Source organism: Jaculus jaculus, chromosome 1 (genome assembly GCF_020740685.1).
Source record: "Jaculus jaculus isolate mJacJac1 chromosome 1, mJacJac1.mat.Y.cur, whole genome shotgun sequence".
Lineage (NCBI taxonomy): Eukaryota > Metazoa > Chordata > Mammalia > Rodentia > Dipodidae > Jaculus > Jaculus jaculus.
This window is the reverse complement of record NC_059102.1, coordinates 306,632,936-306,648,322: the sequence shown is the minus strand read 5'-3', so window position 1 is coordinate 306,648,322 and position 15,387 is coordinate 306,632,936. Positions and strand designations below refer to the sequence as shown.

General features: G+C 36.4%; 1 protein-coding gene and 1 pseudogene across 2 annotated transcripts in view; one reads left to right on the top strand and one right to left on the bottom strand.

The window, feature by feature from the left end:
- Window positions 1-15,387, bottom strand: part of Kifap3 (kinesin associated protein 3) — a 143,593-nt gene that overhangs the window by 93,301 nt on the left and 34,905 nt on the right. For both annotated transcript variants that reach the window (XM_045147576.1, XM_004658798.3), the window contains exons 9-10: window positions 9,770-9,948; window positions 1,519-1,681 (exon numbers count right to left, since the gene is read on the bottom strand). In XM_045147576.1, the coding sequence (XP_045003511.1) occupies window positions 1,519-1,681; window positions 9,770-9,948 (342 nt within the window). The remainder of the gene's footprint in view (window positions 1-1,518; window positions 1,682-9,769; window positions 9,949-15,387) is intronic.
- On the top strand, window positions 5,949-6,225 carry LOC101610620 (annotated as a pseudogene).

The window sequence follows — 15,387 nt, the reverse complement described above, 5'->3', positions numbered from 1 at the left end:
CCTCATTTAGAGCTGGGCATGATGGCACACACCTTTAATCACAGCACTCAGGAGGCAGAGGTAGGAGGATTGCCGTGAGTTTGAGGCCACCCTGAGACTACGTAATAAATTCTAGTTCAGTCTGGGCCACAGTGAAACTGTACCTGAAACCCCCCCCCCCCACTCAAAAACAATTATTCTCATTTTAAGAAAAGAAAAAAACTGAGTAACAAAGAGTTTGGATAGCTTGCCCAAGGTCACATGGTTAGAACTAAACAGAAATTAAGCTCTAGATGAAAGATATATCAGTCTATGCATTGAATCTTAGGACACATCCTAAAATTTATGACTTGGTTAACAAATGTTATTGTATAAAAAATTTCTCAAAAATGTCTTCTAAGTTACTTGCTTCATCATACATTACACGAAAAAGCAAGTATTTCACAAAATAGGTAACTGGCATGTGAACAAAGCAATGGGATTGATATCATATGAACTCCCTCAGGATAATGATGGTAACTTACTTGCATAGGCTGACTCTCACCTCATGTCTGATTATAATTATGACAGGTTTATACAAATCATTACATGCATTAAAATCAAGACTAATCAATATTCCTTATAAAGTTTTTCTTTTTTCCTTACTAGATGTCTACAGTCCCTTTATTTTCCAAAGCAATTCTGAAACTTCAATAGACTATTTTCTAATACGAACTTTATTGTGCAATATTTGAATCAAGAGTGAAATTGAACCACTGAAACAAAGAAAGAATGTGTCAAAAGATGAATTAGAATCTTTTTTTTTTCTAGTTAGGAAGGTAATGACTTTGCAGGTGGAGGAAAAACATAGTAGTCAGGCACTTAGACATAAACGAGACAGCTCAGGAGTGTGAGTGTTTCCACATGGTCACAGCATCCTAATATGTTATGGAGTGAGAGGAGACCATACAGAAAGACTAGGTAGATTGCACAGGTATTGAAGGCTATGCTATGAATGGCAACATGCTGAAAGCATAGAAATATGAACTCCTGAAACTATCTTTCTCCAAATATCTTATTAGCTGCTAAAACAAAATAACTCAAATTCTTAAGTATTCAAAATACCACAATCCTCCAATATTCTACCTCTTAGTATGCAAAAATATCCCCTTTACTTAGTGACAAGATGTTTTTTAAAATATATGAGCATTTTCAAAGTATTTGAGAATATGAGAACCTAAATGATATCTGATCCTTAAGACATGCTAAAGAGAATGTTTTCCTTTTTGCCTCTATCCTAGTATTTATACAATTTCATTTTGGTTTACTACAGGGTAATAAAGTCCAAGGGTTAAACATTCCTATCTTGTTTCATTCCCTAATAACAAAAAAATCCTGGCACAAGTCATTTTTCAGTCATTCTGCTTATTTTTTCCTATTCAGTTTATAATCGAGAGCATATAAAGAATGTTTTTTGTTCAGAAGGCTTTTCAACACAAAGCTCAGTTTTCCAATGATGCTGTAAACTCCAATAAATACTATAGCTTTGAAAAAGCATACCTAGGAGTGCAGTGAGTTTTGGGAGAAGTCCAACTTGTACCATCTTATTCCTCAGTCCTGTGTCAAATGACAAGTTTAACAAAAGCCGGAGCGTGATATTCAGCAAATCTTCATGCTCACAAGGTATCATTTTTACCAGTTTTTCAACAATATCCATTTCCACCTATGTCAAATAATAAAATGTAATGAGGTTATATTGAAAAATAAGATATAAGGCTATATATAATTATTTTTCTTTGTTACTTGCATGTGTATTTTTTGTCAGTAATCATAAATTATTATAATTGCAATTCAACCTATAAAGTTGCCTGAAACCAAATTATGCCCACATCATACCTTCTACATATGCCCACATCATCTCTTCCTTCTCTTATTTGTCTGTATCAACTGGACATAAAATTATATTTTATCTTTGAGAACCCTGCAAAAGTGAACTTTATCTACTATGTATAGATCAAAAATGGTTTCATCTTGGCCATCAAGGACTCCCCCCATCAAGAAAGAGTAGATAAATAAATTGAGTAATGAGTATGTAATGTGATGAGAACTAAATGCATAAAAGTGTTCTGGAAGCAATGCGGAAGTAGCTCTTTAACTACCTAGGAGAAAACACTTCAAATGAAGGCAGTCTCAAAAAATGAGTAAAATTTGTTCTCTAGGTTAAAAAAAAGGCAATGACAATCCAGTTTGGAAGAATAAAAGCCAGTGAACAGGCTTTCAGAGATTGTTGAGGAGTCACAAATGCTTTGGTTGGATTATAATATAAGTATATAGGGCTCAGCAGAAGCTCAAAGACGGCCCCTAGACAGATTATAGAGGCTTGTCATGTTCTGCCATGTCAAAGTTATTTTATAGGTAGCAAAGTGTTCTTGTAATTTTTTTTTGTTGTTTTATTTTTATTTATTTAATAGTGACAGACAGAGAAAGAGGCAGATAGGGAGAGAAGAGAGAGAGAATGGGCGTGCCAGGGCCTCCAGCCACTGCAAATGAACTTCAGATGCATGCGCCCTCATGTGCATCTGGACCTGGGGAATCGAGCCTCGAACCGGGGTCCTTAGGCTTCACAGGCAAGCGCTTAACCGCTAAGCCATCTCTCCAGCCCGTGTTCTTGCAATTTTAAATCCAAGGTCCCAGATACTAGCTGAGTAAAAACTTTGTATGAGGTCCATTTAAGAATAACATCTCTAGGTCCTTATTTACATCGTTTAAAAAGTGGATGTAGAAGATGTAGACATTATTAACTAAGACTAGTAAAAGTACAAACACATCGAGGACAATGAGCATAAAAATTAATTTTTGTCATGCTTAATTTGAGGTGGTCTTTGGAAATTTTATGAAATTCAGGAGAGAAGCTGGGCTACAAATAATAGTTAAGACTTTTGGAATAGCAATCAGTATACTATGGCTATTGGGCCTGATCTGGCTCACCACTTGTTTTAATAAAACTCATAAATTAAGAATATCTTTTGAGGGCTAGAGAGATGGCTCAAAGATTAAGGTGCTTGCCTGCAAAGCTTAATGACCCAGGTCTAATACCCCAGTACCCACATAAAGCCAGATGCACAAAGTAACACATGCATCTGGAGTTCATTTGCAGGAGAAGAAGCCCTTGCTTATCCATTCTCTCTGTCTTTCTTCTCTCTCTGTCTGCAAATAAGTAAATGAATAACATTTTTAAAAAAACTCCCCAAAAGTTTAGAAGAATGTCTTTTGAATTTTCCTTTTTTCTTTTTTTTCCATTTATGGTGATCAAACTTAAATATTCTGCCAGTGAGAGATAACTGTAGCCAGTTACATTTTTAATTTACTTTGGCGCAAAGTCTTGTGGGGAATCTTCATGATGGCAGGGGAAAGCATGGTATAAGCACAGGCTAGTCACCACTTCTGCTATAGCAGGTAGAAAGCAGCAGCAGGAGAGTGAACTTAACTGGCAAGCTAGAAACCTCAAGGTCCACCCCCAAGTGACAAACCATCTCCGACAAGATCCACCCTCAGTGACACACCATCTCCAACAAGGTCCACTCCCAGTGACACACAGAGACATAGCCTCCAGCAAGGTCCACCTCTCAAGTTGCCATGAGTGGGGACCAAGCATTCAAAAAACATGATTTTATGGGGACACCTAATGCAAAGCACCACATTTCACTCCTCACAAACATCTTGCTGTAAAATGTATTCAGTATAACTAATCCAACCCTGTTCAAAAGTTCAAAGTTCAAGGTCTCATTTGAGACACAAGACAGACTCTTATCTAGTTAAATGCTTAAAAGTTGAAAAATATGAGCAAATGAAGAATATTTACATAACATTATATGGCATTCAAATTTTAGTTTGGAGTTTACTGGAAGAGAGACATGCATATTAGTTTAAAGATAATTTATGGTGGTTTGGTGGCACAGTTGAGGAGATAAAACAGACTACATGATCTATAAAGCCTGAAATACTAACTAGCCATTTAAACCAAAAAGTCTGCTGACTTCTCTAGATTATAAAAGTATATGCACAGACTTGGTGTTATGGTGAGAAATTAAAGAGGGTGATTCCATTTAAGTTTGGCAATGGAAAACCTATGTTAAGATTTTTTAGCCCAGTGTGGTGGTGCACTGTTTTAATCCCAGCATTCTGGAAGCAGAGGCAGAAAAATTGCCACAAGTTCAAGCTACCCTGAGACTACACAGTGTATTGCAGGTCAGCCTGGGATAGAGTGAGACCCTACCTCAAACCACCCCCACCTAGGAAAAAAAAAGATTTTTTTTAAGGTAGCAATATGAAAAATCTTGGCTGTTGGGCCTAGAGAGACAGCTTAGCAGTTAAGATACATGCCTGCAAAGCTCAAGGACCCAGGTTCAACTCCCCAGAATCCCTGTAGCCAAGATGCACATGGTGCATGCGTCTGGATTTTTTTCTGCAGTGAAAGAAAGACACAGAGAGGGAAAGAGACACAGAGAGAGAAAGAATGGGTGTGCCAGGACATCCAGCCATTGCAAATAAACTTCAGACACATACACCCCCTTGTGCATCTGGCTAACATGGGTCCTGAGGAATCAAAACTGGGTCCTTTGGCTTTGCAGGCAAATGCCTAACCACCAAACTATCCCTCTAGCCCCCCTTCTTTCTAATAAATAAAAATAAAATATTTAAGAAATACTTGGCTGTAAGCATACCTCATGATTTTTAGTCATACAGTAATGGTTAAAAGGAGAGACATTCTAATGTAAGTTCATAGATTTTGGATAACAAAAGGATTTATGAAAATGTGGTTTTAATTTTTTATATGGTATCTAAAACATTTATTTATATTGCCATTTTCATATCTTTATTACAACCTTTCACTGATCACATAAAAGTGATATTAATAAATGAGATCTTGCTATAAATTTTCCTTTCATTCAATGCCAAGAAATAACATAAAATTTTTAAAAAGCTAGGTTGACAAATCAACACTTATTTTTCCTCCATAATTCTATGTGCACTACACAGTTGTGCCTCCAGCCATAACACAGAGCTCATCATTACATATAAACCAACTTTCAGAATGACCAAAATTAAAACCTGATTCTAAAATGTACATGGAGGGGACAAGAAAAGAGAAGAGCCAAAACAAATTTTAAAAAAGAATATTAGAGGACATACATTGCCTGATTTATTCCAAACTTATTTTAAAGTTTCAGTAATCAAAAGAAAGAGGCACTGGTAAAAGAAAGACATTTTTACATATAATAATAGAACAGAACACAACATCTAGAAGGAGACCCACCAATACATGGTCTTTTCTCTTTCCATAGAAGTATAATCTCAATTTCAATATCATCAGGACTCAACTTAATGAAAAAAAATATTTTTAACAAAAAGTACTGGAACAAGACTGAACTGGACATACATATTCAAAGGAAAATCTTGATACATACTTTGTACCATATACCAACTTAACTCACAATGAAAGGACCATGCTAAAACAACTTCCTTCTACAAAAACTTCTTAAAAAAAAAAAACAACATAGGGGGAAATCTTTGTGAACTTGACCTAAACAGTGATTTCCTAATTCAGTGCCAATCTACAATCCCTTAAAAACATTAGTGTTCTGGACTTTATCACAATTGAAAACTTTGGGCTGTAGAGATGGCTTAGCAGTTAAGCGCTTGCCTGTGAAGCCTAAGGACCCCGGTTTGAGGCTCGATTCCCCAGGACCCATGTTAGCCAGATGCATAAGGGGGCGCACATGTCTTGAATTTGTTTGCAGTGGCTGGAGGCCCTGGAGGACCTATTCTTTCTCTCTCTCTCTCTCTCTCTCTCTGCCTCTTCCTCTCTTTGTCTGTCATTCTCAAATAAATACATTAAATAAAATGAAAATTTTTCTCTTCATAGGAAAATGAAAAGCCATAGAAAAGAAAATATTTGCTCTCTGTGGTCTGGCTTGGCTCATGGCGACATGGCCAAGCGCACCAAGAAGGTCGGCATTGTCAGCCGGGACCGCTATGGGGCCTCCCTCCGGAAGATGGTGAAGAAAATTGAAATCAGCCAGCACGCCAAGTACACTTGCTCCTTCTGTGGCAAAACCAAGATGAAATGATGGGCTGTAGGCATCTGGCATTGCGGTTCCTGCATGAAAACAGTGGCCGGCAGGGCCTGGACCTACAACACAACTTCTGCTGTCACAGTCAAATCTGCCATCAGAAGACTGAAGGAACTGAAGGACCAGTAGAAGCCCTATCATTTGAGACATCCCTGGCCTGCAATAAATTGGTTAATTTATGTAACAAAAAAAAAGAAAAGAAAATATTTGAAAAACATATGACTGATAAAAGACTGTATCTAAAATGTAGGAAAAAACGCAAATCTTAGGAAGAGAATGAGCAACCCATGTAATGTATATATCCTTTCTGTTCTTAAAATCATATCTAATGATTCATTTCATCATATTACATTAATTATATATGATATATATAATATATATATGTATATAAAATATACATATATAATATACTGACGAGATGCTATATATGTTCTTAAATACTTAGAGTGTGGTTAAGTAATATATTTCCCTTGTTATAAGTTGGAGAACAGTTATATTTAGATTAAGGTCATATTTAGTAGTTTCTATAAATTCAAATTTGTTTGTCATCAATATGTAGCTACTATTTTTATGGATTAAAAGTGTATTTAAGTGATTCCCTTTTTAATTGGTCATTATATCAAAAAGATCTTAAGACTATTATTAAAATTTTTTCTTGCAGCTGGGCATGGTGGCACATGCCTTTAATCCCAGCACTCGGGAGGCAGAGGTAGAAGGATCACTGTGTGTTCAAGGCTACCCCGAGACTACATAGTGAAATTCAGGTCAGGCTGGGCTAGAGTGAGACTCTACCTCAAAAAACCAAAAAAAAATTTTTTTTTCCTTGGGGATAGAGAGATGGCCTAGTGGTTAAGGCACTTGCCTGCAAAGTCTAAGGACCCGGGTTCAATTCCCCACAATCTATGTAAGCTCAGTATCTAGAGATTTTTTTTTTTTAAGTACATTGCTTGTCTGTGACCCTGATAGTTCACCTGCAAAATTAGGTAGAGTCATTAAATGTCACATACTTGTCATATCTGTATGGCATAGTAAAGTACTAAAAGTTTTGATTTTACAAAATGCCATCACATAGAAAAGCATTTCTTCCATTAAGAAAACAGGATGACCAATGAAAGAGGGCATTACTTAAATGTACTTTGATTCACAAATAAGTATATATAGGGCTACAGAGATAGCTTAACAGTTAAGGTACTTGCCTGCAAAGCCAATGGACCAGGTTCAATTCCCCAGGACCCACAGATGCACAAAATGGTGCATTCATGTACAGTTTGTTTGCAGTGGCTGGAGGCCCTAGCATGCCCATTTGCTCTCTATCTGTCTCTCTGTCTTGCTTTCAAATAAAAATAAATAAATAAAATATTTAAAAAGAGAATACTCAATCACAACATAGGGTATTTAGTAAATATCAATAATTATATATTAATGATGAAGTAGAACAGAAATATAAAAGAAAATAAGATTTCATATATTCAGGAATCATAATTTAAAGCACTTATTGCATTTGATAATAAATCAACTTCAGATTTTCAATGGGCATGCCATGACATTCAATATAATATACGATACTTTTTTCTTCATTTGACTTTACAAGAAACAAAAACAATAAGCAGATATACTATATATTTAGCCTTTACTAGGGTATCTGAAGCCAATGCAATAATAAGTAGTCACCATAAGGACAAACAGAAATAAAGAGTCACTATGCCTTTAAGACCATTGGTTCAATATGTTATTTTGAGAAATCTACTCTAAGAAAATTAGACAAACATGTATGTACAAATATGTGCACTGCAGTGTAATGTCTAATACCTAAAATTATAATCTTCCTAAGTACTGAGTCAAGATAATAACAAGGTAGTGTACTGACTATAATATACTACCAAAGATGACTTATTGTTATGAGATAGCCTTGCTTTGCAGTCCAGGCCATTGAGCTTCTGCTCCAGTACTGGGATTATAGGCAGGAGTCATCCATTCTGGGCTCTCTGACAAAGACTTTATAATAATATGAGAAAAGAGCAAATAAGTATTTATTATCTTTAGGTCTGGAATGCAGCACAGCTATAGAGCACTTGTCTAGCATGACTGAGACCCAGAGTTCAGACCCTAGCAGCATCAAAAGAAAAATTCATATTCTCAAATGTACCAACTGGTGCGATGGTTGCATGTCTGTTTTTGGCAAAACCCAGTATTTTTGGATTGGACTAGAGGCCCACTCCATGAGGGAATTCCTGACTGGTACTGAAAACCTAGCCAAAAGCCTATGGCTGAGGAGGTGATAAACTCTATGGAGATAACTGCTACTGATGCCTGGCTTAATGCATATACTATATGCCCACCTGACTGCTCTTTAAACACTTATGTTTATATTCATATATTAATGCTACGTTCACTTTTGGTTAGAGAAGCTTTTCTTTTCAGGTGGTGGTGACCAGTGAGGTGACTCAAAACTGGCCAAAGTGCTGAGAAGAAATAAGAGCATTCATTACTAAGTGAGACATCTCTGTCACACCTTCCAAGGCTCAGAGACCATTGAGGAAGAGGTGGTACAAAGAATGCAAAAGCCAAAGGAAAGTGAGAAATGTTTACAGTGCTGTCATCTGGACAAAAAGTGGCTTTGATATTCATGGCCTCACAGTGGCCTACACTACTTACAGAAGACTTAAACAATAGGAGGGAAAAATGATGAAATCAAAATGGAAGAGACACTAGTTGTAAGGAAGGGTTTCAGTGGGGGGTGATTTGGGTGAGTTAAGAGGGCAGGCAGAGGGGATTATGATCATGGTTATGCTGTCCATATTTATGGAAGTTGCCAATAAAGTTAATATGTTCATATGTTTCTGTATTATACATATTTTATAGAGGAAAAAGTATTATAAGCTCAAGTTATTTCTCAAACAGCAACATAATAAAGACTGGCAAACAAGAGTTCAATTGACTATAAATGTTAATTAACACTAAATTCATTTTTTTTAGCTATTAAATTGAGAAGGCATTGTACTGTTAGAAAATTATTAAATTTAGTCCTTAAGTATGACATGACTAGTAGCTGTATTAAATACAAGTCTAATGTTTACTATCTGACTAATGGGACATACTTTACATTCTAGAATGTGTGATGGCTATACAAATAATAAACATTCTAGGTTATTAATAATTTCCCATAATAATTCAAACCATAAATAAAGACAGTAGGAAAAAAGCAGTCTTGAACTGCTCAGTGGCAATGGGAATCAAAAGGAAGGATAGTTTTAGGAAACAGATAAGCAGAATCAACAGGCTGTAACAACCAATCAGAATAGTGGGTGACAAAGAAGAGTTTGGACTCAACTATATTTAATACATTAAAATAAAAGATGAGGAAGGAAAAATATTTTAATGTAAAATAAGGTCAGTATAACTTAAAGTATAATTTTAAGTTTAAAATATGTTCTATGTATTATATTTGCTATGGCAAGGTCTACTCTATGATATTAAAATATTTTTATATTTTAAAATTTATGTTCTTAATTTTCTAGAATGTTAACACTTTGAAATATATTTCCTTATGAGTCTATTTCTATAGGTTAGATACTACAAAAGAGTATTACCTTAGTGTGTACAGAAAATATTTACTTATCAAAATATCAGACTTAAAATGGCTATTGTGAACTATTTTGAGGAGGTTTGAATATTACCATATCATTTTTATTCTCCATAAAAATGCTGAGTTTCTTTAAGAATGATACAACTAGAATAAGGAGCTCAAAATTGTCTCGATCAAGAGCCTTCACCAACATGTGGACTATGTTCTTGTTCCTCATCTTCAGTTCTGTACGAGTATCCTCAGCAAGATTCAGAAGCAAGTAAAGGGCAACTAGAAAACAAAATACATAAGAAATAAATGATTGACACATTGAATCAACAAAAACCATTTCTATTCACTAAGAAAACAGACATGGTTCTACAAAGGAATTATGCTTTTAAAAATTTTAAGTGGTTAATAATTTGTTCATTAAAAATATTGAGAACTTCTGGTCATAGTGGAATACACCTTTAATCCATCACTCGGGAGGCAGAGGTAGGAGAATGCCATGAGTTCAAGGTTACCCTGAGTCTGCATAGTGAATTCCAGATCTACCTGGACTAGAGTGAGACCCTACCTCAAAAACAACAACAACAACAACAAAAAACCCAAAAAAACTAAACAAGGAAATTGAGAATTTAAAATGAGGTATAAGTATAACTAATATCCATGTACATACACACACCCATACACATATGATCAGGACTGGTTATAGCAAGCTCAGCAGGTAAGAGCACTTGCTACACAAGCATGAGGACCTGAGTTCAGTTTTAGGCACCCACATAAAAAGGCTGCACGTGGCCATGCATATCTGTAACCTATGGGGAGTGGAGAAAGGATAATTGCTGGGACTTTCTAGCTAGCCATTCTAACCAAAAACATAGTAAGCTCCAAGTTTAGTGAAAGAGTTCACCTCAAGAAATAAGGTAGAGGAGTGAGTGATAAAGGACACTTGAATCCTTCTCTGGACTCTACACACATGTGAACTGGGCACATACATCTGCAAAAACACATATATATCCCATGATACTACATACATACACATAAATATATAGCTAAACAGACTGATAAAATTTATATACAGAATCATATTCTAATGACACTGAGTAAACAACAATAATGATTTTTGCTGTTTAGAAGTGCTGCAGTCAGGTTCGCATTGCTGGAAGAAATCACCCAAACAAGAGTGGCTTGTGGGGAAAAGAGGTTTATTTTGTCTTACAGGCTCGAGGGGAAGCTCCATGATGGCAGGAAAACATGACAGCATGAGCAGAGGTTGGACATCAACCCCTGGACCACATCAGGTGGACCATAACAACAGGAGAGTTTGCCAAACACTGACAAGAGGAAACTGGCTATGACACCCATAAGCCCGCCCTCAACAACACACTGCCTCCAGAAGGTGTTAATTCCCAGCTGTGAACCAAGCATTCAGAACATCTAAGTTTATGAGGACACCTGAATCAAACCACAAGGAGTATAGTTTAATAATATCAAATAGCAGTCAAAGTCAGAAAGCAATATAAAAAACAGAGGGAAAATAAGTAAATATATCATTTAACAAAACTTAAAAATCCCAAAATTCCAACAATCATGGTTATTATGGTAAAAGAACTATAATCCAAAATATATGCCACAGCTAGAGAAATATTTGATTCACTTAAGGCTAAAAAAATTTATTTCTCATATTGAACCTTCTTCTGTTAGCCACTGTATGAAAAGTCAATATGCAATTCAGAAATATAATTATTATGTCAGATGAAAGTTTAGGTCAATCTCTACTAGGTCTAAGTAAAACTCTTAGATTTCATTAATAAAATACTCGGGTTCTCATATGAAATTCACATCATTTTTTCCTTCCTATAATGAAAATTTTGTAACAAATAAGTGCCTTGGTTGATAGAAAACTTTAGCATGAAACTTAAAAAGATCTCTTCATGTAAAAACTACATAGGATATTGATGTTACTTATTATTTTATCATTTCACTTCATGATTTTCTAGCCTATAGACAGAGTCTCAATTTCTATGTATCCCAGGTTGACTCTGATCTTATGGTCTTTCTGTCTCAGCTTTCTTGGAGCTGGAATAATAGGTGGGTGCAAACCTACCAAGCACAAGCCCTCATTTAATATATTCTTTTTTTTTTTTTCAAGGTAGGGTTTCACTCTAGCTCAGGCTAACCTGGAATTCACTATGTAGTCATAGGGTGGCCTCAAACCCCTGGCGATATTCCGACCTCTGCCTCCCAAGTGCTAGGATTAAAAGCATGTACCACTATGTCTGGCTCATTTAATATATTCTTTTAAGCAACCTTGAAACCTCAATGAAAACAAGATAGAAATATATGTACATATATTTCTACATTTTATATCCCTAAATATTATCTACCTCGTAAATTTTTAAGAAAGTAAATCATACTTATTAAATACTTATATGCTAGGTATGTACTAGGCCATACATACATACATACATACATACAAACATGCATATGCATATATATATATATATATATATATATATATATATATATATATATATATATATGTCATGATATATATAGACAATGGAACACTCAGGAGCCATAGATCATTGTTAGAAAATTATCAGTGCCAGGGATGGGATACCTCCAGTGAGCTGTTGGCCAGGGAGGTCCCTGATGTCCCCAAAACATTATAGGTCATTGCAAGGCCCTTGGTTTCCTCCCAGTAATTGCTGGTAAGACCCTAATGCTGAAGACTCCATATACTTGGGCTGCAATGCCACTGAAAAATCCTGCTGGAACTGAGCTGATAACCTCCTCCATGTAGACCAGATGACAAAAAGCTAGAAGAAGCCATTCTACATGTAGTTCAATGGGAGAAAGCGATACTACCAGTGAAGATACTCAACAGTGGACACTGCAAGCCTTATATTTGGCCAGCCAGCCCAAATGAGCCATTGGGTGCAATAGTGGCATGTCTGTCATGGTGGAAACCAACTGCCCTCCAATTGGACTGGAGGCCCGCTCCAATGGGGGAGGGGAGATAAATCCCTGATACTGAAAACTTAAAACAGGGGTAGTCATGAGCCCTAGGGGTGTAGCATCTGCTGATGTCTAGATAAGTGTATATACTATGCTTATCAAACTGCCTTTTTTTTTTTAAAATTATTTATTTATTTATTTATTTGAGAGCGACAGACACAGAGAGAAAGACAGATAGCGGGAGAGAGAGAGAATGGGCGCGCCATGGCTTCCAGCCTCTGCAAACGAACTCCAGACGCGTGCGCCCCCTTGTGCATCTGGCTAACGTGGGACCTGGGGAACCGAGCCTCGAACCGGGGTCCTTAGGCTTCACAGGCAACCGCTTAACCACTAAGCCATCTCTCCAGCCCAGCACTTCTCTTAATATTTATACCCTTATATTAATGCTACTCTCACTTTGGGTAGTGAATTTTCTCTTTTCAGATGGCAGTGACCTTGGGATGACTCAGAAGGTATCATAGTGCTGGAAAGAAATGACTGGAGTACTGAGCCACAACTCGATCACACCTTCCAAAGTTCAGGGTCTAATGCCGAAGAGGTGGTGGAAAGAATGTAGGAGCCAAAGGAAGGGTAGGACTCCTTACGACATGCTCCTCCAGACACAAAATGGCCTGCATAACCATGACCTCACCGTGCCTGATACTACCTGCACAAGCCCATCATAAGAGGAGGAAAAGATCATGACATAAAAGAGAGACTGATTGAGATGGGGAGGGGATATGATAAAGAATGGAATTTCAAAGGGTTAGCGGGGGGTAGGGAGGGTATTACCATGGGATATTTTTTATATTTATGGAAAATATTAATAAAAATTGAGAAAAAATTTAGACAGTAAACCTTAAATGAAAATAATTTAAATAGCTTGTCCTAACTACACACCCAGGAAGAAGTAGAACTAAATTAAAATTCAAGGCCAGAATATGAAGGTCACACATATACATACTACTATATCATGCTGATTTTCCACAGAAAGTGTTAAGAAAAGATTTTAAGATTGTGCTTAAAATGCATATAATATACTTCCACTTATAACTATGCTAAATATATCCAAATGAACAGTGCTCACCCAAAATTTAACAGGACTTTATATTTAGTCTTTATTTTAAAATACACACGTTATAGTTATAATAGCTAAGGTGAAGTTATAACGGATTATAGCAAACTTTTAATCCAATGAAATCCTGAAATTCGAATAGAAGAAGGAGGATTTAACAGTCAGATTTAGTGAGAGGAAGGCAATGTGAAGGCAAAGGCAGAAAGCACCAAGGATGGCTGAGAGACCAAAATGAGGAAGAGATAATAAAGAATTCTACAGAACCTCTCAAGAGAACATGGCCCTGATATAATCTTCATTTTGGACCTAGAATCTTCATAATGATGAAAGAGTATATTACTTTTGTTTCAAGCTAGCTACTGTAAGGTATTTTGTTATAATAGTACCATGAAATTAATATATAGAGTAAGAGGAATTTGATATTTAAACTCTTACCTGAAACAAATACCAACCAATAAGCAATGTTTGAAAATACAAGGACTAACATTTTTAAGACACTGGACATTAAATTGTGAAGTCAAGCAATCTCTGTGGTATGAAGAAAATGAGAAGTGCTAGTATAATTGCAAATAATGCTTCTTTGGGGGTTGTTTCCTTATCACCATCACTACCAGGGATGGAGAATCCAGCAGAACCTGAGAGTATCTCTGAGCTAAAGACCTATACAGACTCATGAGTCAGAGAAACCAAGGAGACCAGAGTTCCCATACAAATGTACTGGAGAGGACAGCTGCACAGAGAGAAAGCAGGAATGTTCCCTGAGTACTAGGTGAGTATGGCTAGACATAAGTACATAATTGAGGCTGGGGACAAAATAAAAAAGAATAAAAGGTATGTGCTATTCCCAGAAGTTGGATAAAGTGTATATAGGAACTTGTGTAATTGAGGAGTAATGGTAGCATCCTTGGAAGTCTCTTTGCTTGTAATGTTAGAGAACTCTGTGAATAAAGCATGTGCTAGGTAAGCACGGGTACCTGAGTTTGGATCCCCAGAACTCATGTAAATGCAGACATCCATATTTCCAGGATGGTGTAGTGGGGTGTCTGTAATCCAAGCATGTCTACAGTAAGAAGGCAGATGGAAGAGGAAAATCTGCTGGAAGCTTGTGGGCCAGCTAGGCTGGTGAAGAGAGAGGTAAAAAAGAGACCTTATCTCCAATAAGCAGGAAGGCAAAGACTGATCTAAAGCTGTCCTCTGAGTTTGATAAGCATGCTTACATTCTCACACATGAACATGTATGCATATGAACACATACACATATAAGACCCACTCACCCACCCAAAAAACGTGTCTTGCTTGATCAGTGGAGAATACTTACCTTTAGCTTAAATGCTGCTATTTGCACACTCAAATGGTCACATCAAGATATAAAATGCTCAAAGGCTTTACTAGTAATTCAACTATTTTCCAAAACAAAGCTTGACAAGATTTATAGGAATGAAAAATACATGAAAAACCCAGTGATATAAATTTTACCCTATCTGGCACCCAATCAAAGATTATCAAGCATTCAAAAGCACAGGACAATATAGGCCATAAGTAGAAGAAATGTCAACCAGATGAAACTATCCAAGAACTGACAAAGATTTTCTAAATTTAGGTAAAGACATGATAGACTGTGTGTTTGTGTTTGAAATTCCTAGAAATAGAAA